Source organism: Poeciliopsis prolifica, unplaced genomic scaffold (assembly GCF_027474105.1).
Source record: "Poeciliopsis prolifica strain line A6 unplaced genomic scaffold, Auburn_PproV2 SCAFFOLD006, whole genome shotgun sequence".
NCBI classification, from domain to species: domain Eukaryota; kingdom Metazoa; phylum Chordata; class Actinopteri; order Cyprinodontiformes; family Poeciliidae; genus Poeciliopsis; species Poeciliopsis prolifica.
This window is the reverse complement of record NW_026562381.1, coordinates 12,552,536-12,578,364: the sequence shown is the minus strand read 5'-3', so window position 1 is coordinate 12,578,364 and position 25,829 is coordinate 12,552,536. Positions and strand designations below refer to the sequence as shown.

Sequence of the window (25,829 nt, the reverse complement as noted above, 5' to 3'; positions counted from 1 at the left end):
GACTGCAGCTTTCGCTGAGAAGTGGAGGGCGTGTTGGAGTGGAATAACCTGGAGATAACATTTTTTCACATCTGCTTCCTTCAGACCAACAGGATGGGTGACCCAGAAGCAACCAGAAAGGACCCAGGAAGTGCTAGAATCATGGGGAGGCTTTAAATACTCAAGCAGACCACAGCGGTTTTCTGATGCTGCTGACTTGCAAGAGAGACCTCTGGTGCGAAGAAATCTCTGCAAGTGTAAAGCAGCTGGAAATGCAACCTCTGCTGCGTTCATAACCTCATGTGGATTATTCTCTGAGCATTTCTCTCCTCATCGATTGCCATGGCTTCAGCATCATGGTACCATCGTGACATCAGCCGTGTGAGAGCGGAGGACTTGCTGGCGCGGGCGGGGAGGGATGGCAGCTACCTGGTGAGAGACAGTGAGTCAGTGCCTGGAGCCTATGCATTGTGCCTGCTGTGAGTATAAACACACATTACCGGGTCCAACACACAGCATGTTCAAAACTGTTATGGTAAACTCATATGTCTATGGACAGTCATGTCTAATGTCTAATCTTGTAAAATATAAAACTTCACTCTATGTAGTTTATGTGGAAATGTGTCTATTTGTACATTTAATGTGGCATGTCCATTATCATTTGCCACCTGGCTCCAAGGAAGTCATCAAGTCAGAAGGTTCTGTCCAGAGCCATTAACTTCAGCAAATCAAACCCAAACGCATGACTACTTGTTTCCCCTATTTAACCCCCCTTTTCAATTCTTGGGCCCCTAAAAGTGGGCTGGAGCTCCGGCAACCACACTACGCTGCCTGCTCATCGGGCTGAAGCCAGAAACATTCCTGAGAGCTGAGCCTGGCTGCTTCCAGCGCAGCCTCTTTCCTTTCATTCTTTTCTTGGTATATCATCCTCTCTTCTAATGTCCTCCACATAATTTACATTTGTCAACCTTTATTCTTATGTTCAGAACAAATTTGATATTAGAGTAACTTGAGTAAAGACAAAAATGCAGATTTTAACTGGTGATTTCATTTATTTTGACTAAAAGCTTGCATACCAACCTGCATCCTGAATCATGATTCATTTCAAGCATTGTTTTTGTAAATTTAACTTTAATTTCACAAACCTGCTAACCAGCAAATCACTTAAATAGAACCCAGCTGATGAAGCAGGCAACAAAATCTCAAGAAGTAACACCGCAAGTGCGAAATTAAGTCAATACAGATGAGAAACGACGTCACGAATCAGTCTGGATCGAGCTACTGAGCCTTTTCTAAGAAAATGAGACATTTTTCAACAAGTGGAGAAAACAGAGGACAGGTGTGAGTCTTTAAATTACATCAAAGAATCATCCACAAGATAAAAAAAACAAAACAGAGTAACATTTAAAACAGTTTTCTTAGTCAGAGATTTTGATTTAATAAAAAAAGCCTCTATTGGAGAATTCCTAGGTGAAATTATTTCTTATTAAAACAATAATCTTATACACTTGACTGATTCCCGAGGCATTAGGGATAACAAGTGTGTTCATGTCTGTCTTTAAGCAAAAACAGCATTTTAGTCAAAGAACATCAGACTGACGGTCAAACTCGGCGGTGGTGGTGTGATGGTCTGGGCTGTTTAAGCACCTGGATGAATTTCTATAAGTCCTGCTTTGCAGTTGGTAACTTGAAACTCATGAACGTTTGAGTTTTGCAGCAGGACACACAGAAATTATGCAAATTGGCCTCATCAATGCTTGGAAAATTATAAATTAAACATGTTTTAAAACAGATAAAAATGTAAAAAGGTGAATGTTTAATTGTAATCAGCCCTCCTGAGTCGCAGTTTTTTTAAAACCATGTTTGAAGCAGGTCCAGTTGCAGTTGTGTTGTGTTACTTCACCCCCATTTTATTTGGGGGGAGAAGCGAAGTAGCTCAAGCTCGTTCAGGATTTTCTTTTACAGTTTTCCATGCTCCACTAATCTGAAACAAACTTTCAGAAAACTGCAAAACTGCCAAAACACAGTTTCTTTAAATCAAGGCTGAAAATCCGCTTGCTTCAAGCTGCTTTAGATTCATAATAACTGGTAATTTCAGTCATTTCCAAAACATTGTATCGTTGTTATGATCGAATGGTTGCTCAGTCTCTGTCTAACATTTAGGAAGTCTGAACTAGTTGATTCAGACTTTTAATTTTGTTTGTGTCTTAAGGAATACAATTATGTCTTTTTTATAATGTTTGTAAGGAATTTTTATTTTATTCTTTATCCCTCGAGGACGAGGGATCTTTAAATAAACAAATTTACTTTTTAGCATTTGAGTATTTCCTCAGACAGCTACTTTTTACTTTTATTTGAGTAAAAATATATTGAAGCAATGGTACTTTTAGCTGAGAATTTTTTTTTGGTGACAGAAAAGTTTAGTTTTTAGACATATTTTAAAGCACATAAAATTTGTTTAAACTTCTCTATAACTTCCTCCCTGACCTGCTGTGTTCCTTGATCTTCAACAGGATGTGGAAGATAAATGGTGTTAAGTAATGCTCTCTAATAAACACCTGAGGCTTTATCAGAACAGTGTTAAATTACGTACTGGTTGCACTGGACTTTTATTTAAGGTAATGATGGAAAAGATGTTCTTCCAATTGATAATCAGGTGCTGCTTTGTGTTAGTTAGTCACATAAGGTCGAGGTTTGTGGTTGTACAACAACAAAATCTGAAAAGGTCACTGTACTGCCTAATGAATGCCAATCTCATTTTTCCTTTGAGTGTTTGTTTTTTGTTGAAATCACTGATTTTTGTCTTCCAAACAGGTTTCAACGTCATGTCCACACGTATCGCATTCTTCCTGACCCGGATGGTCTTCTGGCAGTTCAGGTAAAAATATCACTGCCTTGCTAAAAATAGAGCTTTCACAAACAAACAGACACCGGTAAAAAGGAAAACTACAAAATATGCCTGAAGCCTTGACAGAGCTTAAACAGCTAGACAGAAACCTCTCTGGGCAGATGGAGTTAGAAAACATCAAACAATGGTTTGTTATTCCACGTTGCACCGAGAACAGGAACCTGTTTGTGTTTCTCCTCTCTGCAGACTCTGCAGCCACTTTGTTGTTTGAATGGCATCCCTGCCATGTGGCTGCATGTTTGCAGCACAGAGGAGAAATTGTTGTCATGTCTCGGAGAATCCTACTCACTCACTAATTCAATGGGTGTGTTTGTTTGTTGCACACATCTACAGAGGAGTTTGCATTGAATCGTAAGGGATGTAAAGCTGTTTGAGACAGAGATGTGTTTTCATGAAGGTGTGGACTTGTTTATTGAAGTCTAATGCATGCAACAGCAGCACATAAAGTGAGCTTATATACATGTATTTATTTTTTTCTTTCACGGTGTTTTAAAGAGCAGTTTAATGCTAATTATCTGGCAGTAGCTTTTAAGGCTTTGACTTGGAAAACGCCTCCGTTTTCCAATGAGGACATTTAGCTCTGTTGCTATTTCAGTTGTTTTTTCCACTGCCATCAGTACAAACCTCCAGTATGTGTTTTCCCCCAGACTGGATTTGCTCCACTAACTCACAAGTCGCATGCTCGCCCTTTTTTGTTTTTCCAAGAAGGCCGAGGAGATATTTTTGGGGCGCTGCCTCGTATGCTATTCATTTCTTTTAAATGACTTTTCAAGAGATATTTGTGGTTAAAACAAAATACTATTTAAAGGGTTTTTGGCAGAACGATCAAGCAGCCAAAGCCAAAAAACTGGTTTCTCTCACCACAAAATGAAAGTGAAAAAAATATAAAAAGAAGGCACAGGAAGGAGCTGTTCGCTCTGCAGTTGTGGTCTAATGTACCATGCTAAGCTGGGCCATGTGAATAGTAGCAGTGTGAGCATGTAAGCTTATTTTCTGTCTCCTTTAATGTATCAAGTTTGATTAAAGGGACGTTTGGTTGGCGTGAGAACATTCAATATGTGAATAAAAAGCAAAAATGTTTCTCAGAGTCATTTTTTTAACATGCTCAAAGAGCAACCAATGATGTCACCGCTTATCATCCCTTATGATCTGTGTGTGTGTGTGTGTGGAGGGGTGCGTGTGTGTGTGTGTGTGTGTCCTGTCATACAAATACATATGCTCTATTAAAAGAGAGACTGTCAAACATCTGTGAAAATAGATCTGTTTTTAAAAAAGTTATAAAGCTTATAAATGTTTCTGCTCATACTTTTGGTAGCAGCTTTGGTGCCATTTATTATTTAAAAAAATGAAAGTGACTTATCTAAAGCTGCTTGTAATAGTACGCTTTGCTGCTATTTTCTGTAAACGTAATGAAAGCTTCTGTGCAGTTTCCAGTTTTCACATGCAATAAATCTGTTGTGTTTGCATGCAGACAACCCAAGGCGTGCAGGTGAACTGTTTTCGGACACTGGAGGACTTGGTGTTGGGATACCAGCAACCCCACAAAGGCTTAGTCATCCCTCTTCTCTACGCTGTTCCTTGTGACACAGACGCAGGGGATGAGAGCTCAGGTGGGTCACAAGCTGCCATCATTTCAAAACATCTTGAACTGAAACTATTTTCTAAATGGACAGACATGTTTCTCAAGGTTTGGAGTTGTTTCAAACTGTAAATGCTCTGTAAGATGTTTATCCCTCATCTTTTGGCTGTTTCTTGGATTTTGTGTTAATGATGCTGTTTTTCCACTTGTGCTCCCTTTACTAAAAACACACTGCAAAAACACAAATCCTACCAAGTATTTTGGTATAGTTTTTTCTTGCAACTATCATATTGCACCTGAAATAAGACAAAACTATCTTATAAGTAACTTTTCAGCAAGACATAGGCACTTCATTTGAGTGAGTAATTCCTTAATATTGATGAAAAGTGGGATTTCCACTGGTGGATTATTTCACTTATAACATGGGGAAAAAAAAAATCTTGTGATAAGTATATGTATACTAAAAACTAGACCAGAAATACTTGATATGACTTATATGTTTGTTTTGCAGTGGACTGGATCTTATTGATGGTGACAGTATAAAGTTAGTTGAATTCAAATTACTGCCACTATTTAAATTTTATTTAAAATAAAACCATGTATAATTATCCTTCCACTTCCCAGTCATGTGTCAGTTTGTGTTTTTTTTTGGTCTGTCACAAAAAAATCCTCACATTTTGAAATTGAATGTTTCAATTTCAGATAGATGGATGTGAAAAAGTGAAACATATGCAAAAGTATGCAAACATAGTTAAACTGCTCTGTAATTTTACTCAGAATGAATTGTCAACAATTACAAATTCTTCTAGTGATACTGAGTTTAATTTTTGTTTCATATTTATACACAGACGATGAGAAGCCGTCTCTCATCCAAGCCCCGGTCAACACAGTGTCACCCGTGGGAACACCAACAAAACCAGCCCCTCATGCCTTGTTCCTGGAGAAGCTGCTTGAGATGAACACATCTAAGTAAATAATTTATGACCTAAGGCGACGTTTAGATTCTTAACCACATTAAAACTTTGTATACCCTTCCATTCATGTTAAACAACCACTGATACCTAAAGTCAGTTTAGAAAAACAAATGAAATAGTTTTTCTTCTATGAAAAACCCATTGTTATGAAAACAAATGGCATCGGAATATATTATGGAAGCGATAAAATCCCAGTGAGCATAAAACAAAATCACATCAGAGATGCAGAAGAGAAGTCCATGAACAGTTAACTTATTTAGTAACTAATTACATTTACTTGAGTAACTTTTTGGAAAACAGTTTACATTTAGAAATATTTTTACTACTGTTACACTATAGGTCATATTTTTGGGCTGAGAGGAAGCCGGGGTTCCCGGTGAGAACTCATTCATGCACAAGGAAAAAATGCAAACTCTATTAATGAAGAACCCATGTTAAGATTTGAACCCATGACTTTTTTGCTGTAAAAACAACAAACTCTTTAAGTTCCTTCTACAACCTGGACAATCCCTTTTAAAATCAACTTGTTGGATTTAACTTCTTCTGATTAATCATTTTACATTTGTTGGCCACTAATACTTTTGTCTGAAAATACTTTTAACAAATAGATAAAACAAATTGGATATGATACACACCAAGGCCAATAGGGATAATGGCTTAAAAACGTAAGACTACAAGCTTCACTACTACTGATGAACACAGTATTAGAAAATCTATTCTGGGTAAGTGTTATATGTTCCTTGCTAAATTTGCTAAACAAAAGGACATGGGCTCTTGGGGATGAAGTAGGACCAAACTTTGACCCCAAAATGGTTGATTTTTCTTCAGAAGGTTATAGGATATACCAAAAAAAGAGTCCCTAAATAGGTGGTATATAAAATAGGTCACAGATCATGGTGACATACTTTTCTAAATTAACACTCATAGCTTCCCTGCATGGTTTGTGTTGGATCTGCCTTTAGCTGAGAGCACAACCACAAACCCCAACCTCTTAACGTTTCGGTCGGATGGGCTGCATTTACAGCCAACTAAACCGTTCAGTTAACGAACAGAAAAACAACTTCCTGTGCGTCAGTTTTTGATGATTTACTCATAGTTTAGAATGTGTGACAATGGGAGTCATGTGAAACAGAACAAATATAATATCATATAGGTTGCTTTTCTACTGATACAAATTTAACTTAATAATTAATTTAAATAAAAACTGTGATGATACATAAGCACTTAGTGTTTAAAAAGATCTGTAGCCTTACTTAGCTTTTTCCCCTAAGCTTTTGATTTCAGTAAAATCTTTTAGGTTTCCTTTCAGTTTGCTGGGATTCTGGCCCATTTCTCCTGACAGAACCACTGTAACTCAGTCAGATTTGAGGCCTGCCTTTCTCACTCTTGTTTGCTATTAGGACTTTCTGATAAATACTCCAAAAAACCCTGACTTTGTTGCAGCAAAACACCTGCACACCATGATGCTGCCATCCATCCTTCACAGTTGGAGTGATGGCCTTTGACCCTGTGTGCATTTTCAATCTTACCTCTTGGTTTTTGTGCTGCTTTAGGAGAATATTAGCGACTTATAGATGGTAATTTTCTCTTAAAAGTTTCAGTCAGTGTCATCACCAGTTCTTTACAGAGAAGAATGTGTTTTGTATCAAAACCTGGGCATTATGCATTCATATGATTGTTTAAATAGACGAAAGTGGCAAAAAACCTCCAGATCTATTCTTATACTGACATTGTTTTTAAAAAAACTTTTATTTTTCCATGAGATCATGCAGCAAAGCGATGTGTTTTGAGGTTTAGATCTAAAGTTGTGGCGCAAATGGACTCAGATGTTGTGAATTAACCCAGTTTACAGTTTACAAAGCCGCGATATTAGCTTCTGGTGTTCCAACACCGTTTAATGGAATAGTAATATTCTAACTTTGAGAAAGGCTAACAAAGATAAACAACTATAAATAATTCATATTAATTTTATAAAAACTAAATTAACTAACACTGCAAATGTTTAGCCTGATTTAATGTCAGATAGCGTGAAAAAATGGTTATATAAGCATCTAATTTCAGTCATATAAATGTTCTGGTCTTGTTAAAACCTAAAATGAAGTGCACAAAACCACATGACAGATTCCCACTAAGTCATTATTTCATAAAGAAACATTTGTAAGCTTCAAATGAGTACAATAAATCCTCGAATGTAACAGCGGTTTCAGTTTCGTCTCACCAAATCATTAAAACTTTTACTTTAATCACATTACAGAAGGAAGTTTGTTTCCACGGCATCCTGTTTTCCATTTATTCATTTTTATAGATACATGCACCTGCTGGCAATCAAGCATTGCAGCTTTAGTGGCCTGTTCCAAGTGGCTGTTCAGGTCCTAATAATAAACAGTGCTGTTCTGCTCAACTACCCACAAGTTTCAGAAAGTGTTTTTTTTTTTTCTCTTCTGAGGCAACGTCTAACTTCCAGCAGCAGTAATAGTCAGAAAACCAAAACAATGGGGGTCAATTACATTATCTGTGTTTTATTGTATGTTTTTATAGCATTGCAGGTGAAGTGATTGGCCTGCTCAATGACTACCTCTTCATTGATTTGCCCCTGGACTTGGAGAATGTGCATAAAGGGGCAACAACTTTATATCACCTCAAGCGCACTTTGGCTACAGCCTGCCAAGGCCTCAACAGGTTAGCGTCCCTCTTAACAACAAACAGTAGATGCAGTTTTACATATTTTTGATTTTGTCATGTAACAAAAACGAGTCTCAGTTAATTTTGTATAGATTTTATAAAAATGGTGTGAAGTGGAAGGAAAATATTACTTGGTTTTCAATAGTTTTAATGTAAGAAAAAACATGGACTCATCTCCCCTCGTCAGCTCTTATTACAACCAACTTATAATTAAAATTCAACAGGAAGTGTTCTGGGATTTGTTTATACCAAATTTGCAGACTGAAGATTTTGCAAATCAGTTTGACTTTGGTCTGGTCTTTGACTTTGACTATTTGTATTTCCTCTCCAGTTACAATTGGCCTTTCAGCAGCTTTTCTGATTAATACTCCTCCAAATTGTTTAGGTGAAGAGCCATGGTTTGCAAAAATTAAAGTAAATCCATGTATTTATCTTTAGACTTTACAATTATGTCCTGTTTTCTGTTGGTCTGTGACACATAAAAAGGCAATTATATTAAACATTTGTGACTGTAACATGACAAAATCTGTAAAAGGTAAAGAGATATTCAAACTTTGACTGCATATTAGCTAATTTTTATTACAGTTTTGATTGAATTTTTTATGTTGAACGGTGACAATAAGATGAAGTGATGCCTTTATTGCTTTTACAGTGAGATAGATCTCACTCTTTCCAGTCTAGAAACCTTGGCTAAAGTCTTCGACCATCCCAGCTGCTCTTTAACTCCTAGCAAGGCACAGGTACTAAAATAAACCATGAACTACACTTGGAAATGTATCACTGTAGTTTGAGGATTCATACACTCATCATGGCTTTTATCTTGTGTTTTGGGAACGAGGGTCCAGAGAAGGAGATTGATAGCTTGTTGTGTAAAATCTCAGCTTTGATCAGCCTCCTTTCTTCGTTGGAGAAAAAGGTGTGTTCTCAGAGTTAATAAACTGAAAAACTGTTGAAATCAATACATTGTGCTTGCAAATTGCTATTTGGAATAAAGCAACATAGTTCATCTTTAGCAATGGTTTGCAGTTCCCATCTGAATATGCAGCTAGACAAATGAGGAATAAACATTTCTTGCTTGTGATGTAAATGTAACAGTGCTTTATTTTTCCACATCTAGGTTCTGCAAGCATTACAAGATGCTGTGACAAACCATAACCTGGCAGTGCAGCCCAGCCCGCCGCCTCCTGATCCAGCGCCCACCATTGTAACACCTGCAAAGACCAACACAAGGCAGCTGTCTGTGCACTCCTTTCAGGTGAATCTGTTTTAAAAAGAACCCTCTTGTTATGTTTAGCCATAATTTTTACATGAATGGTAAAGCAAAATCAAGAAAAACTTGCCAGTCTGTTAGGATTTCAGATGGAAAACAGCAGCAATGTTCTTTCAAGAAAGTGCACTCAGTAGTAAACCACCAGCAGGTTCAACTATTCGCAATTTTTTCTCTGCAGCGCGACTCTAAATTCTATAATATTAAAATATTTGAAAGGGAATTTAGTTTTTGGAAATTGAAGCAACTAAGCTCATACTACCTTACACGTTATTGGCTGATGTTCGTATCGCAGCCAATCCAGGAGAGCCATTAATTTTCCTTGGCGCTGATTGGCTGTATCCCGGAGCTAAGGAAGAGTGTGGATGCTAGCTTCTAAAGCTAAAGCGGTTTCTGTTGTACGTTTTGATAAATATGAAGTTATGTATTAACTATTAAAATAGTTAATGCCAGACAGTAAAATAGAAGATTGTTTATTTTACAATAGTTACATTTCTGGTTTCACTTGTATGCTTGATCTCTTAAAAAGGGAATAATCAAGTTGAGGAAATGGCCCAGTCAAAGTCCAGACCTCAATCTGATGGAATGCTTTGTTAAGAGCATAAAAGATTTGTGCCTAAATCAGACTCTGAAAAGCTGTTGTATCACTAAATAGATTTGATCATTTTTGGGATCACACAGAACAATGAATGATGTTTTGTTTCAGGTGAAGATGGTGAGGTACGGCAGACAAATTGTCTCTGTGGATGTGGACGCTGGAGTCCTGCTGTTTGACAGGAAGTCGAGTGCATTTGGTATCGAGAAAGTATCTCAAAACAGGAGTAAGAAAATTATTCTTTTTAGAGCTTGGAACATTTCTTTTACATTTCATGCCATTATGTTGGAATAAGTGTCATTTTCAGCAATAGATGGTTTAATGGTGCTTAAAGGAGATTAAACATGCTCAGATTTTACTGGGCACTTTCATGTAGGGAGGATGTTTCACTTGTAAATTTCTAAGTATAATCAAAACATCTATAAACATGTGTTTGTTAGATTCCTATGTACCTGCCTTTTAGAAGGATGTTCTTTACCAATACTCTGCAGAAAATGTGATATTTCCCCTTATATCAGTTCTTCAGATTGTTAAGTTCCAAAATCACCCAGCCAAGATCCGGATGGTTGTTGACAGCTACCACAGCACACCGCGGGAGATGACATTTGAGAGTGCACGGGTAAGGCAGGATGATAAGATTAACCTTTCAATTAAATTAGCTGCTTCCCTTACATGTTTTCGTTTCATCTCTGTCAGAAATGCGACTCGTTCTGCCAGCTCCTCCTGCTGATGAAGTCCAGGCACTCTCAGCTGGAGGAACCTGACATGGTCTCTGTGTTTGTTGGCACCTGGAATATGGGTAATATTGTGTGCTGACACTGATTTTCACTGTTTCTGAGAGAAAACTGAGCAGGAGCCAAACTTCCTGTTTTTGTGTCTGCAGGTGGTTCCCCTCCTCCTCGGACCTTGCAGTCGTGGGTGACCTGTTGTGGTTTGGGACACACTCCTGATGAGTCGACCGCTTTGCTTCCTCACGACATCTATGCATTAGGCACTCAGGAAAACCCTCAGGGGGAGAGAGAGTGGACAGAGCAAATCAAATCAACTCTTCGCAGCTACACTCAAATCGACTTCAAACTCGTAATTATCTCCACACCTGGTTTATGAATTTGTATTAAGAGTGCTATCTACTTCATTTTTTAAATAGCTGGTTATAAACCACGTGCATAACCATTAAATGTTAGGACACGTCTGTAAATACTTCCCCTTTAAATGCAATCATAAATCTAGGTGTATTTTAAGGCTTTTCAAGATGTCAGATTAATCAAACACCATGAGAATGTCTTCATACTGTTCAAGGTGAAACAGTATGAAACTTCTTTGCAACTCCAAGATAAAAACAAAACATTTTGCGAAGATGCTATCCAAAACGTGTAAGAAATTGTCATTGTCAATAGAAAAGTCCTGTGCTGACATGGGCTGAAAAGTCACGCAGAGAGGAAGAAGCCAATACACCAAAAGTAACAGAAAAAGACAGATTACAGTCTGTAAATGTCCTGCGGTCTGATGAAACTAAAATGGAAGCGCTTGGCCTTACTGGTATGAGATGAGGAGAAAAAAAAAACACATTTGGAACATAATCTAAACATGTATTTACAACATTTTGTTGCGTTTGGATGCAGTAGGCACTAGCGCACTTCACAAGGTAAGACTTCAAATTCAGTTACTGAAGCAGCTAAAGAAAATAGAGTAAAGTACACAGGAATAAACAGAAAACAGGTTTCATTGAATGAAAAGGATGGTATAAATAAGAATATAAATGCAGTGCGACCAGCTTATGCATGTAGATGACGTCACAGGATTCTTACAGTAGGCAAGGAGCCTAAGCCCACTGCCAAATTAGTTACAAAAGGGCTAAAGGTTAGCCAATAAAACAGTCAATACTTTAGAGCAATGGTTCCCAAAGATTTTCTGGGCCCTTCTATGGATTACAGGAAAATCCCCCCCAAAAATCAACGTGGCACACACATCGTTCAACCAGACCTAAACTGAGACACATATTTTGTTTTCAAACTCCACAAAGTTTATTTCACTGTTCAGGTTGCAACAAAACACACTACAAACCATCTTTACAGTGAAATGCTTCCCCCCCCCATTCATCTATACCGCTTCCTGCGCCCCCCTGCAATGGCATGGCAGGCCCCACAGGGGGCGCGCCCCACACTTTGGGAACCACTGCTTTAGTGTAATATTAAGGATATCTATGGAAATTTTTAAATAAAAAGGAAAATTAAATAAAATAATAATTTTTCTCATTCTTGTGGCATTTCAGAAATAGGAATAATTATGGTAATTTTAGCTGATCAAAAACAGAATAAACCTTTGTCAAAACAAAATGTTATGTATCTTCTCATTCAGTATATGTTAATCTCTGTTGTCAAATACATGGCCCACGGTGTTGAAAAACGCACGTTGGGTTTATCAGGTTGAAATATTTTTTATACATATTCATGTATAAAAAAAATTATGAAAATTATTTCTCACATCGAAGATAAGATCACAGCATGCATAAAAACACAGAGCCTTAGAAAACAGATAAACGTGTTTTTATACTTGTAGAAATATGTGTTGTAATGCAACCTCTTGTCCTCCAGGTGGCAGTGCAGTCCCTCTGGAATATGAGGCTGGCTGTGTTTGTAAATCCGGAGCATGAGAGTCGAGTCAGCCATGTGAACACAGCCAGTGTAAAAACTGGTCTTGGAAACACCCTGGGTAGGATTTGTGCATTTTCTCTCCATCACACAAATCAAATGGGAAAAAATAAAAACATTTAAATTGAGGTGTGATTGTTTGTGTTGATTCAGGAAACAAGGGAGGAGTTGGAGTCTCCTTCCTCTTCAATGGGACTTCTTTTGGGTTTGTGAACTGCCACCTGACCTCTGGAAGTGACAAAGTGCTAAGGTTCAGAAATCAAATGTCTTGGAGAAGGTTTAGTTCACTTGATGTTGTTTCTGTTATTTATTTATGTATTTTTCTATATTATAACACCAGGAGGAATCAGAGCTTTGTGGACATCCTCAGACTGCTTTCCCTGGGTAACAAACATCTCTCTGCCTTTGACATCAGCCTTCGTTTCACTCATCTCTTCTGGTGTGGAGACCTCAACTACAGGCTTGACCTGGATGTACAGGTCAGACTGACTTATTACAGCAAATATTGACATTCTCTAGTACAAAAGAACACAATCCCATATAGAGCAGAAACAGTAAAACAGACAACAAATGTAAAAGAAATCCCCCAGTTCATTAACAGGGATCCTAACCAGCTGTTTCAGATCGTTTAGTAAAAATCTTCAAGGGAATATAAGTTGCTTATTTACAGGCCTTTTTTTTCTGACTCTGGAGAAAAGATGAATTGTAAAATACAGGAAAAGTTACACTTGTAAATAACCCAGGTAAAAAAAAATCTAAACTTAATTTTATTTACAGAAAAAAACATCTGATGTCTGCAGACAGCGAATATAAAAAGTATCCGTTCCGCTTAAATTTCTCTATATTTTACTGCATTATTTTACACAAGGTTTTTTTCCAACAGTGCCATTCTCAGCTTTTTTTATTTTTATTTTGACAAAGAAGCCTCATTTTGTTAATCATGAATGATTTATAAAACCAGTAAAAACCCTTCGTATTTATTTCCATGTGTCATGTTCAGCTGAAATGTTTTCTCACGTACAGTTTGAATTTCTTCTAAAAAGGGAACCAAAGTTTAAGTTTCAGTTTGGAAAAAAGACTTTCATTATGAGTCTAAATACAAATTCTCTTTGATAATGATATTTAGGGGTTAGGGTAAGGTCAGGGTTAGGGTTAGGCTTGACAGACTGTTTCAATTTGACCTGAGGACTTTTTGAAAACCAATTTTTTCCCATTTAAAATATTATAACCTTTGATTATCCTTTATTAAAACAAAGGAAGTCTGGCACACTGTACAACATCTATTTTCCAGAGTAAAGAAATTGAGCTGAAACATAATAAATTGTGTCATCTGAATAAATGATCACAACGATGTTGTATGTACTGAGAAAAAAGAGCAGGCATCTTAATATGAATCTCTGGTGAACTCCTTTAAATACTGTGGAATAAAGTACAAGCGTGCAACATTGTGGACACACTGATATTAAACTAAAGAGTAATTCTTAGAAATCATGTAATTGATTCTGAGAAATCAAATACATCACACAGGTTGTTACACACAGCCTGTGTGATGTAACATTAGGGAATATCCTGCATCTTCATGGTCTATATCATCTGCAGGACATCCTGAAACATGTTTCCAAAAGAGAATTTGAGGAGCTCATGTTTGCAGACCAGCTGACTCGAGAAAGACAGAAAAGGAAAGCATTTTTCAATTTCAGTAAGTTCCAAGCAAAACAGATTCAACATTTCGTTTTACTTAGGTATAATTGTAAAATATTTGACTTTTCTTTCTTTGTGTTTGTTTTTTGTGATTAAGAGGAAGAAAAGATTGCATTTCCACCCACCTACCGGTATGAGAGAGGCTCCAGAGACTGCTATCTTTGGCAGAAGTACAAGACGTCAGGAGTGAGTTTTTTCCCAGTCAAATAAAAAGCACATCAAAAAAATTGATGGATAAAACAAATAGATAGGCATAAAAATATAGGTAACAATTGCTAGAACAGATGCAAAAACAGAGGACCATTAGAAGAACTATTCTACGAAAGTAAAGTTATGAAAAACACCAATCTATTTTATTTAACAATTTAGAAGAATATACAGTCTGTGGTACTGTGAACAAGAAAGATAGATTAATGTGTAGAGTTTGGTTCCAAAATCCACAGATTGAAACTTATTAGGAAACTGTGATGTGAGAACAGGATAAGCCAAAGTAAGATGTCCCAGCAGCAGATAAGCTTCGAAAGCTCACTAGAATGCCAAAACACCAGGAGCTCGAAAGAACTGATTGTTGATCCCCTGACCTTCAGATCAGTAAGCCAGAGTCCAGACGATTGAAGCACCACTGCTCAGTTCCAAGTGTATACTTCTTAAGATCATTTATTTGTAACTTAATCCTATTTCAGGAATTTGTGGGGATAAGTGACAGCAGCTCTCGAATCGCTAAAAATAGACAGTTAAGAATTAACTTTCTGTCTTAAAGAGGAATGCCTGTTGTGAATGGAAGGACACACACACACACGCATATATATGTGTGTGTGTGTAGGTGTGCACATATACAATGCAATAGACATGCATCCAATTACTCCTCTGGGTCATTGGTCAGTAAAGGCGTTAAAAGCTGAAAAACTGATGGCATTCAAGACAGAGAAGGCCATGTTGGTGTTTCTGAAACTTTGCATTCTTTGACTCCAGGTGCGAGTTAATGTTCCATCGTGGTGCGACCGGATTCTGTGGAAGTCCTACCCAGAAACGCACATCATCTGCACGGCCTATGGTGAGAATGTGGTTGGGAATTTCTTGGAAGAATAAACTTTGGGAAAAACCTTCAAATGGGTAAAACATAAATATGAGCTGCAAAACATTTACAAATGGTCAAATGTCGACGTGGACATAAGTTTTTATGAAGCAATTATAAGGTTGAGTAGATGCTTCCAAGTATTTCTTTTAAATTGTAAAAATGAAAGTAACATGAGCAGCACGAATGGCATTCAACCTGGGCTGTGGTCCACAAATGCAGAGTAATTTCCTCAAATTTATATGTAACTTGTGTTTCTGTACAGATAGACAAGTTTCCTTTTTGTAAAAAAATTGGTGTGTTGATATATGGTGATTTGCAAAAGCATTTATACCCTTCAAAGTAACTCAAGCTCTATCAGATGGGGGGGAAAAAGCACCTATACACATATTTTCAAATCCTTACTGCAAAAATACAAAATTCTACTTAGTGTTTAGTTTTTAGTGCAGCTATGAACTTGCAAGTAACTTTTGAGGAAGATAAGGGTGTGTATGAATTATGAAACATTTAAGGGATATTAATAGTGTTGCAAGACCCTGTCACACTGACAGCTCTTCTTCTTCATCATGCTGTCAGTCACAACATATATAAGGTGTTTTTGTAGTGATAATAATAATAATAATGCTAAGAAAGCTTTTTGTTGTTACCAGGTTGCACTGATGACATCTTCACAAGTGATCATTCACCTGTTTTTGCCACTTTCCAAGTGGGAGTGACGTCTCCGTGCAGCAAATCAGGTGCATCTGTAACTGTAAACCTTTGGTTATAAATGGTTAGAATATGCTCTAACCATTCTTCTTGTGTTTTTTATTTTTTATTAAACAGATTCAAACTCCAGTGTGGAGAGAGCCTGGATTGAGCTGGAAGAAATTGACACCATAGTAAAGACTGCAAGCAAGTCCAAGTTCTTCATCGAGTTTCATTCCTCATGCCTTGAAGGTGCAGAATGGTGTCAAAACGACCCTGTAAACCAAGATGCGACTCGGTTTTCAGAAATTAACTCCTGAATTTACCTGCAGAGACACAACGATCCAGTGAGAATAATTTACAAAGCTGTGATGTTCCTGGGTTTCTCAAACTGGGCTGGACCTGCAAACAGCTCCCGAAGGTCAGCAGCGGCTACAACCAATTGAAAAATGGTTCTAAAAAAGCATTTATTGTTGTTTTTCCTAACATTATTTTTGTTTACATCTGCTAAAGCTCATTCCAGTCGTGTCTGACCTGGAGTATCTCCAGGATCAGCACTTGCTGCTGTCTGTGAAGTCCTGCGATGGATATGAATCTTACGGTAATCTGTGCCGTCACAAACATCACATCCAAAGAAACCTCACCCATAAGTCATTTTTGCACTTTACTCTCATCACAGCAATAAGTTCAGAGTATTATGCTTTAACTTGATAAACAAGGCCTACAGCTCTGAGATAAACTAGTCTCTGCACAAATGAATCAGCATAATTAATGGAGACATGCAGTGCTTATGCTTACACTTTATTTAAAAAGTCAATGTCAAATGGTGGTTCAAAATTTTCTTAGAAAGAAAAAGCAGCTGGAGAGATCAACACATTCTTCAAAATATGAACTGCAAAGTCAGTTACATCACAGTTAAATGTCTCAGGGAAAAAAATATGCCAAAAAAGATTCTGATTGAGATTTCTGTATTCGTCTGTAGCTGAAGCTGCAAAATGCTGAAGTTGTTTCAGGATTGAAGGCTGGTGTTTTAAAGCTCTACTCATAGACATAAAAAGTAAATTTTCCCATTATTGATTTCTTTTATTTTTCTATTTTCTCAGGTTTAAACGATATGGATCATCGAAAAAAGATAACTTACAACAGGCATGCATTAGATGAATATGTGTAACTGAATAACATTTCAGGAAAAATTAAGCTTTGTTTGCATGAGATGTGGGGTTACCAACAACAACAAAAAAAACACTTTTGGGTAGTTTTTGACTGAAATGATTTCCGTAGGTGAATGTTGTGTTGCTCTGCGGTCGGTGATGGGCTCGTCGCAGAAATTTGAGACATTTTTGACTCATCGTGGTGAGGAGATGGGCTCCATACGAGGACGGGTCAGAGTTCACGTATCCAAGGACAGGCGAGGCGCACGGAAGAAGATTTATGGTGGGTCAGCTGACACTCTTCCATTGTGAATCTTTGCCTTGGTTGCACTATCACTTCCTGCTAAACCTTCATCTCCACTGTCACTGTGCCCTTCGACTCTTCTGTGAGCCTCACATCGCTTCCTCTATTTGGTTCCTCAATGATCCCCTGGCTTGGCTTTACACACTTGTATCTCTCGACTGCTTCCTCTTTTGGCTCCTGACTGACTGACCCTGACCAGATGCATCCTGAGACACTGAAACAGGACATTTGGGTTTTAGGCCACCAGGTCAGGCACAACACACAAACACAACTTTGCTGTTTTACTGCAAACTGGCAGCAGTCTTTTGCATGCAAGGAACACACAAACTTAGAAGAAGTTTTGACGATTGCAGAATTAGGTTTTCATTTCTGTTAACTTTGCTTTTTCAGACTTGTTCTGTTTTGAGAAAGACGATAAAGGTCCTGGAAGGGGACACGTGTCTCATGCAGCAGCACGGATCACAGTGACTCGGTATGAATGTCTCATTGTTTAAATGCAATGCTGTAAATGAACAGGAAGGCTTTAACACTCAAGTGCAAAATGTTCAAATTAATGGAAGCAGTGAAAAATTGCATTTAATTTAAGAGTTCAACCTTTTTGAATCGTTTCCTGAATGTTAAAAGCAGCTGTAGTTGCAGGTAAGCAATAAAAGAAGAGGAGAAATCTGCATTTGTGATGACAAAGCAGGTCACATTACATACAGTTTACCCAGAACATTTGTTGTACAGAGTTACTGAGTAGTGTTATATCTTACAAAGAAAGGACAGATAAATTAAAATTAAAATTTTGTTACATTGGCTCTGTATGAGTGGCTGAATAAGTTAATTCTGTTTTTACTCAGAATTTTCGATTTTCCATTTCAAAGTTTGAAAATGAGAAGAAATGGAAATTTGGAGGTTTTGTACTAATCTCAAATTCCAGTATGGCTGCCTTGCATATAATGCACTATGAAAACAAATTTGTCCCTTTCAGATTATTCTGTTTCTTTTTTTTTATATGTTCATTTTTATCACACTGAAATGCTGCTGATCAAAAACAAAACTAACTTGATCACATGTGAAAATGTAATTCCCCCTTAAAATTGAACAACTTTTTCAGTCTTTGTTGCAAAATGTGTTAATTAAACAGCAGAGACATGGAGAAGGGTGACTCCATCAGACTTAAGTCTGAACTTTAACTAGGCCGCCTCTATGTAATTGGGATTATTCTCCTCTTAGGTTCCACTTTATTCGTGTCAGTCCAGAGAATATTTCACCAAAAGCAAACCTTTTTTCAACAGGAATTTTCACCTTAGAAGCCATTTTTGCCCTCTATTCCTTATGTTATGGCCTCTTTCAGCCTACTTCATGTCACCTAGCAGGTTCTATTTAGGTGATTTCTTGCAAACTACAAATCTGGCAGTAATCAGGAATGGGTCTGGCTACACGAATTAAAATATGTCCCAAAAAATGTGGTAGATATAAGTTATTTTATGAGTTTCATGATTTGAAAACTGTAGTTTGTATTTATGTCCAAAACCATTAAGGAGAGGAAGGGCAGTAAAAACGAATTTATTGTCTTGGTTTTTCATATACAAACTCCTTTAGTAGCAATGCTGCTGTGATGCATAATACAGATAAGTATTGCAACTGTGTTACTAAGAGTAAGTTTTGTTTCTCTAACTTGAAACAGGAACATGATAAAGTTGATTTTTGTCGTTTTCAGATAAGTTTCTCCTTTATTGTAAATGAAACCACTTTTTACCACCACGTTTTTGTTTTAAGATCTATCTGAGGTGGCAACACTCAATGTGATTGTACAGCTTCTCTTTTTAGCAGTCGTGTTTAGTAGCGTTACATCACTGCTGATTTGTCCACGTTTAGTATGAAAATAAATCGGACAAACTTGTGTCTGATTATTTAATTCTGCTACCACTTGGTTTAATTTAACTACAGCACTTGGTTTATTACTACACAGCTGAAAGTATCTAGAATCCCATACAAATGTTTAACAATTGAATATTTTAGTACATGGAAGTTTTTATTGATGTTTTATTCAGTTCCTTTGTGTTTGGGAGGAATGTAACATGTCAGTAAGTCTTAGAAAGCAAAATCGCCAGGACTGAAATTGCCTTTGATTAATTAAAAAGATCCAAAGTGTTTAGTTGCTTAAAGTGTTTTTAACACAGCAGGTTAGTTTAATAAGAAACATTTTCTTCTTTGAAAAGCAGTTGTTCTGTTCCTGTTTTTGATTAGGTAAACCAACAAGAAAGTAGTTTCAAAAGAAAACCACCTGCTAAATCCAAGATGCTTAGCAGTAGACTGTTACTTTCACCATCACCAACCTCTGACAAATGCATTAAGTATCTAAAAATTGGTCACTGAAGCTCTAATTTGATGGTGCAATTAAAGGTGTTAAGCCTGTTCCTGTAGAAACAGAAACATGAAAGAAACAGATTGAAATAGACTGAAAAACACAAAATATTAGAACGTATTTTTGTTTTGGTTCTAGTTTAATATCTAAAAGCAAACTCATATCTATATCTTGCTGGAAAGTTACCTAGAAGTTAGTTTTGTCTTATTTCAACTGTACAAAGACACTTGCGCTAGAAATAAGACTCCAACTGCAAACTTGCATTTTTGATTCAAGCCATTCTGACTAGTTGCAGTGAAACCTGCTGTTCATGTGATAAACTGTTTTATTTAATGTAGGCCATCAGGAGTGCCTGTTAAACCTACAGTGAGCAGCTACACCAATCCTGCCTACTTCATCTTTGAAGGCGTATCAGTTCCACACAGGGTGGAGGAGGCCCTTCCTCAGCGAAGGGACCCCCAGGTCATCTGGTCTGGAAACGAAGCCCTGCAGCTTCCAAAAGTGTCAGTGCGGCAGGGCTTCGACAGGAGACCCTGTCACAGATCAGACTTTACCGAAATTGAAATCCCAGCCATCTTGTCCCAGTGCAACCTAACCAAAGACCTTCATCCGTCCCAAACCAACTCGTCCTATCAGCTCTTTCCAGCCCAAAACCAGGCTCCAGTGTCTCCTTCCCCAAGAAATCATGTCCCTCAATTCCAGGAACCGACGTCACAAATCGGAGAAAAATACCAAGGAAAACTAAATGTTCATGACTCCATGCAGCCTGAAGGCAACATTTGCATCAACCACTCTGATATCACACATAAAAATGCCATAAGAGATAAACGCCAGCTTCAACCAAGGAGGAGAAATGCCATGCAGCCAAAGTCCCCGTCCCTTCTGCCTTACACCCCCACCTCTTTGACACATTGTCAGCACTCTGTTTCCTGGATCGTTGAGAAGCAACCCCCGACAGGAGACAACTCCCTCACCGCTTTGCAGATTGCCAAGTCCCTCAGTGAGGTCGACTTCTTCCCCTCAAAGGAAAGAGGCCCGTCTGTAGTCAGACAGAGGGCGAGTTATGGAAACGGCCCGTCCATGCATGGAGACCGAGGCTACGTCTGGGATAAAGAGGTAAAAAACGCAGACATTTAGTGATGCCACGTTTATTGATTCCTTGTTAAATAAAGTTTTTCTACTGAATCTCAATGCAGGTGTCTGTCCTGAAAGGTGCACCAGAAACTGTGCAGGAGCTTCTCAGTACTTTAGGTCTTCAAAAGTACACCCTGGGACTCAGCCTCAGTGGTTGGGACGACCTGGATTACTTCAGGTAAACAATTGAGCCCCATTCGAGTAGGAATTAGTTACATTTATCTAGGGCTGGACAATAAATCAATAACGATAAACGCGGAATCAATGTCGATAGATAATGCGTCTGATACTAACTTGTAAATACATTTTCAGCTTGTTTTAAGTGAATAATTGCTTAATATTAATAAAGGAGAACTAGATCCACTAGCAAATTATTTAACTGGTATTTAGATTATTAGAAGTAAAGTAATCTGACAGTGTGACTAGTTATTTTTTATTAATCGTAAAGAATTATTTTCTGAAAACAAGTTGCTATATTTAGCCTAAAAGTTACTTGTAAGTTAGCTTTGTCTAATTTTAAATGTGCTATTTGCGGTAGAAACTCGACCAGATTTCAGCGGTGAATATTTTGACCTCATATTTTTCAATATTCGATGTGTAGAAAATGATCTGAACTGTGATGCAGAACCGCGCAACATTCTGGGGCATGTAGGCAGAGAAAATGCTTTAGCTTAGCGTTTCTCAACAGGGCGTTCGGAGCTGTGATTCACTTGTCTGGTGTCTGATTTTGAAATATTCTATGTTTTATTCAGGATTTTTGTTCATATGTCTTGGAACTGCTGTGATCATGTCAAAGCAGCAACTTATATTAAAGTGTTTTATTGACTGTGTGGATGCTGTCCACTGCCATGGGAGGACTACAGCATATCGCTCTTATAAACATGCAATGACTAAAATCACGTTACTCTCACTGTGTATCCCTCTGAAAAGTGAACCCATTTAAATAAAGAAGTCCTTCCACGCAACAAATACCAGGAACACCAGAAGTTGTGATTCTAAATTTTTCTGTCGCTAATAGAACTGTATTTTATTAGTTTTTATTGTATTTCTATTAAATTATGCATAATTTAACATGGTGGTTACATTGCAAATATTCCTCTGACACATTAAAAAGTTCCCAAGTGATTGATGGGACTTTTGCTTGGGAAGGTTTTACTGTGTGAAATGAAATGTAACACACTAAGAGAAATGTCTCTCAATCATTGTAGACAATTTGCCTCCAACCTCCTTGTTCTCCATCGTGTTTCTCCACCAAGGAGGGAAACGATCACAGAGGAAGTTTTGTACTGAGGGTGAAGACACAACAAACTAAAGACTGTAATGGTTATAAAGCAGGAGAGCCAGGCTGTAAAACAGTCATTAAAGCAGATGAAAATTGTAAAAAAAAAAAAAAAAAAAAGCGTAATAAAACAAATGTAGAATTTTTTACACATTAAAACTGTTTTTTTCTTTTAACATTTGCAGTAGTTTAAATTTTGACTGGGCTTCCACAATGATTTTTCTTAAAATTATTATGTTGCATCATATTATTTTTTGCTGTTTTGTGACATTTCTCTTCTTAAATGACTGGTATTGTTAGTATTGTTTTTGTCTACCATCCTTTTGTCCTAAAGGATTTTGAGGGAAACTTTTTTTTTTTTTATGAATAATTCAGACACAACAGTCTCTGAGTGCCTTCAGATAAAGTTTAGTTCACATGACAGATCAGAGAGAAGGTGGATTGTTTCAGGGCCACAGAGCAAGAAATCTGTACAGGAAAGAAAACATTTTTGGTTTTTGGTACATTTTGTTTTAGATGTGTAACACTTTGTTAGGTAAATTGTTCTACTTTGTAGATTTATGAAACTCCAAAGTTACTTGGGATGTAAGTTCAAGTTTACTTCAATGCTGCGATTTTCTTTTTTTCTTATTTTCTTTGCTCCTATTGTTCTTGTGCAGTGGGATCACAGAGGAGGATCTGTGTGCAGCAGGTGTAACAAACCCGTCACACCGGCGCAGGATCCTGGAAAACCTTCCCAGGAACTGGAACTGACAGAAAGCCAGTGCTGCAAACTCCTGAACTGTCTGCTCTTAACCTGAACTGGAAAAACTTTCAGAACAGATCTCTCTCTGATCTGAAGCGTCACATTTGCTGGACACCCGTCGTCTTTTAATCTGCTCTATTAAAACTGTAACACAAGGTTATTTGTGCCAAAACAGAGAAGGAAACATAATGCATGAAGTACTTATTGCACATTATATGTTGTTCATCTGGAGCTTAGATAACTGACCAAGAAGTGGAAGAAATGATAATGACATTAAAGCCTCTGTGAATTGATATAAAAACATAACTCTCTTATTTTCCACAGCTCATTTGAAGTCCAGGTTTACCATCTGTTTTCCACTATGTACTATTTTTTTTTTACATTGCTACTATTGAGCCACAGTGATCAGTGTTATAATAAATCAAAAGAGCATAAACTCCAACCATATCTACAGGAAGCCTGCCTGGAAACCTCTCTAGAAACCATCCCATCTCTTTTTTATTGTTTACTCTGTCCTAATGTTGCTATCAAGTCACGTAATCAGTAGCTGCATCTACTGCACATGTTTATAAAGTTGATAAAGCAACACTTGAATGCCACCAAGCAATGATGTGTCTTCTCATGCTTTCAAGCAACAGCGAGGAAGATATATCTCCCATTTATGACCTCTAGTTTCCATTTCAGGGCTCTGCTAATGTCCTGTATTATCCTGCTCATACGTTGTTTGATTACGCTAACTTGGTGATGTAGTGCTGCTAAGCCACATGCGAGATTGACCAAAAATGTCAATATTTACAAGTCAATTAGGAGATTTAGACTGAGGTTTGGAGAGAATGACTGTAGTTTTTTTTTCCATCTGTAAGATTCCTACAATGATATGGTGGTGTCTTCTGTCAGAGTCCTCCAGATGTTGGTGAGGTGATGCTTCAGCAATGAGACTCTGCATGCATGACTTTGATTAGCAAAGTTTTGTGACAAACTGCAGCACAACTAAATCGTGAGGAAATCTTGGCCCAATCATAGTGAAGTCCCCTTGATCGCGAGACCGTTCTGGTCAACACAAAGTAGATGTTATCACATATATGTTCCAGATATAGGCATGTTTGGGTGATGGCAGTGGATCGTTTGCTACTGGAGTCCATAGATTTGACTTGTTTTTCAAACTCTGTGTCTCTTGGTGGATCTTCTCCTTCCAAGTCCTCCTGTACAATCAGACATTACAATGTCCATGTCCATAACATCACCTTATGTTTTCCATCTCATCTCACTTCTATGTAATGACAGACTGCAGCAGGGAAAATCCAGTTCCTAAAAATAACCCCTGGATATTGTCTGAGTCTGGCTGTGTTTTGTGTGCAGCATTCAGTGGAGGTAGTTACTTATTAAGGCAGCACCAAACAACTCAGCTGACTGCAGGTCTGTGTCAGTGACCGCTAAGTCACTGACCCGCTAACCATGAGTATATCATCTGTGGGAGTGTTGTCAAGTTTTGGCCAAGTTAGAATCAAATGAAGAAGACCTAAATCCTTCAACGGAGTTAATTTGGATTTTTGCACTTGCTGTTGCATTGTTTTTATAAGCTGTAATGTTGCATGATTTATTTCCATCCAGTTTCACATTAAGTTTTGTTGAAATTTCATAAAGTAACTTCATGTCAAAGCAGTTGTATAAGAACAAAAGGAGAAGCTGTGAAAGGGTGAAATGATTTGTGATTAATTTTCTTCTTGTGTTGGCAATGGTTACCTGAAATAGCTGTTCACTTGCAGTGAACAGGGCTTCTTTATGTCCAAACTTTACAAGCAAACTCCAGGACAAAACCGGCAGAAGGTGACTAAGCCTATCTGAATGCACAATGAGGAGCAAAGGCTTTTGGGTGACAGTTTTGTGAGGAAGATTTCACACAAGCTGCATCTGTCCAAGAAAAAAACATCAAGACCAAACAAAATTTCTGCAGGAGCAATGACAATGGATGTGATAATCCTGATTCTGATTGTTTTTGAATAAGTTGCAGAGAAGAAACGGTGATGATACTGAAGCATCCTGACACAATCAGAACAGTTAATTGGATGCTTCTGATCCAAGAGAGTAACTTCATATTAAGAGTATCAAATCATGATATAAAAGTACTTTCTCAAGAATTCAAACAGAATTTGGTGAAAGCAAAACATAAACGGATCAACCTCAAGGGCGTTGAAGCCAGGAGTGGGTCACTACTGGTCAAGATTGTCCCAGTACTTACAAAGATTTCTGTTATACCAGAATGAGTAGCAGAAATTGAGAAGGTGAAGGGTCAACTCTGTAAATACTGACTATCCACTTTCATTTAGTATCTTGCAGTAAAAGCTTTTGACAAAATATATTTGATCTTTATCCAATTTACCATGAGAACCAGCTGCCATATTGTTTGACTAGAACAGCAGTTTGGCCAGTGTTGCGTAGTAACGAGTTACTCAATTACATTTGCTTGAGTAACTTTATTAAAAAAAATATATACTTTTAGTATTTTTACTTCTTCTTTTACTCGAATAATTGTATTATGAAGTATTGCTCCTCTTACTTGAGTAAAATTTCTGAATTTTCTACCCACTGAATGAAAAACAAACTTGTTTAAACCAAAAACCACCAGACACACACCTGCAGTTTCTATTAAAGTTTCATAAGTTTTTTATTGAAAGAAACTGATTTGGAAAAATTATTTTGCCTGATTTTGTAATTTTTGTTAAATATATGAATTATTGACATTTTTGTTCTTAAAATGGCAAAAG

At 37.4% G+C, this 25,829-nt stretch overlaps 1 protein-coding gene across 2 annotated transcripts; it reads left to right on the top strand.

The window, feature by feature from the left end:
* Positions 1-309: 309 nt before the first annotated feature.
* Positions 310-25,829, top strand: LOC129360573 (phosphatidylinositol 3,4,5-trisphosphate 5-phosphatase 2B-like). 2 transcript variants are annotated; one of them, XM_055030895.1, is made up of 27 exons: positions 310-458; positions 2,794-2,857; positions 4,359-4,497; positions 5,315-5,435; positions 7,979-8,119; positions 8,799-8,862; positions 8,961-9,038; positions 9,240-9,377; positions 10,096-10,210; positions 10,503-10,603; positions 10,681-10,783; positions 10,868-11,064; positions 12,579-12,696; positions 12,789-12,885; positions 12,976-13,114; positions 14,235-14,334; positions 14,434-14,522; positions 15,309-15,390; positions 16,062-16,148; positions 16,237-16,350; positions 16,431-16,519; positions 16,612-16,699; positions 17,380-17,532; positions 17,944-18,025; positions 20,245-21,022; positions 21,103-21,218; positions 22,979-25,829. In XM_055030895.1, exons 1-27 carry the CDS (start codon positions 322-324, stop codon positions 23,070-23,072), a joined length of 3,624 nt encoding a protein of 1,207 aa, XP_054886870.1. In that variant the 5' UTR covers positions 310-321; the 3' UTR covers positions 23,073-25,829. The 2 variants fall into 2 exon arrangements, with proteins under 2 accessions (XP_054886870.1, XP_054886869.1); XM_055030894.1 differs by having other exon boundaries at positions 8,775-8,862.

What these genes read in the sequence shown, in the direction of transcription:
- LOC129360573 (XM_055030894.1), top strand. Translation starts at nt 322, where the DNA reads ATGGCTTCAGCATCATGGTACCATCGTGACATCAGCCGTGTGAGAGCG. An exon ending in GTCTCCGTGCAGCAAATCAG is followed by an intron (nt 16,149 to 16,236) that starts GTGCATCTGTAA and finishes TTTATTAAACAG; the next exon opens with ATTCAAACTCCAGTGTGGAG. An exon ending in GCTACGTCTGGGATAAAGAG is followed by an intron (nt 21,023 to 21,102) that starts GTAAAAAACGCA and finishes ATCTCAATGCAG; the next exon opens with GTGTCTGTCCTGAAAGGTGC.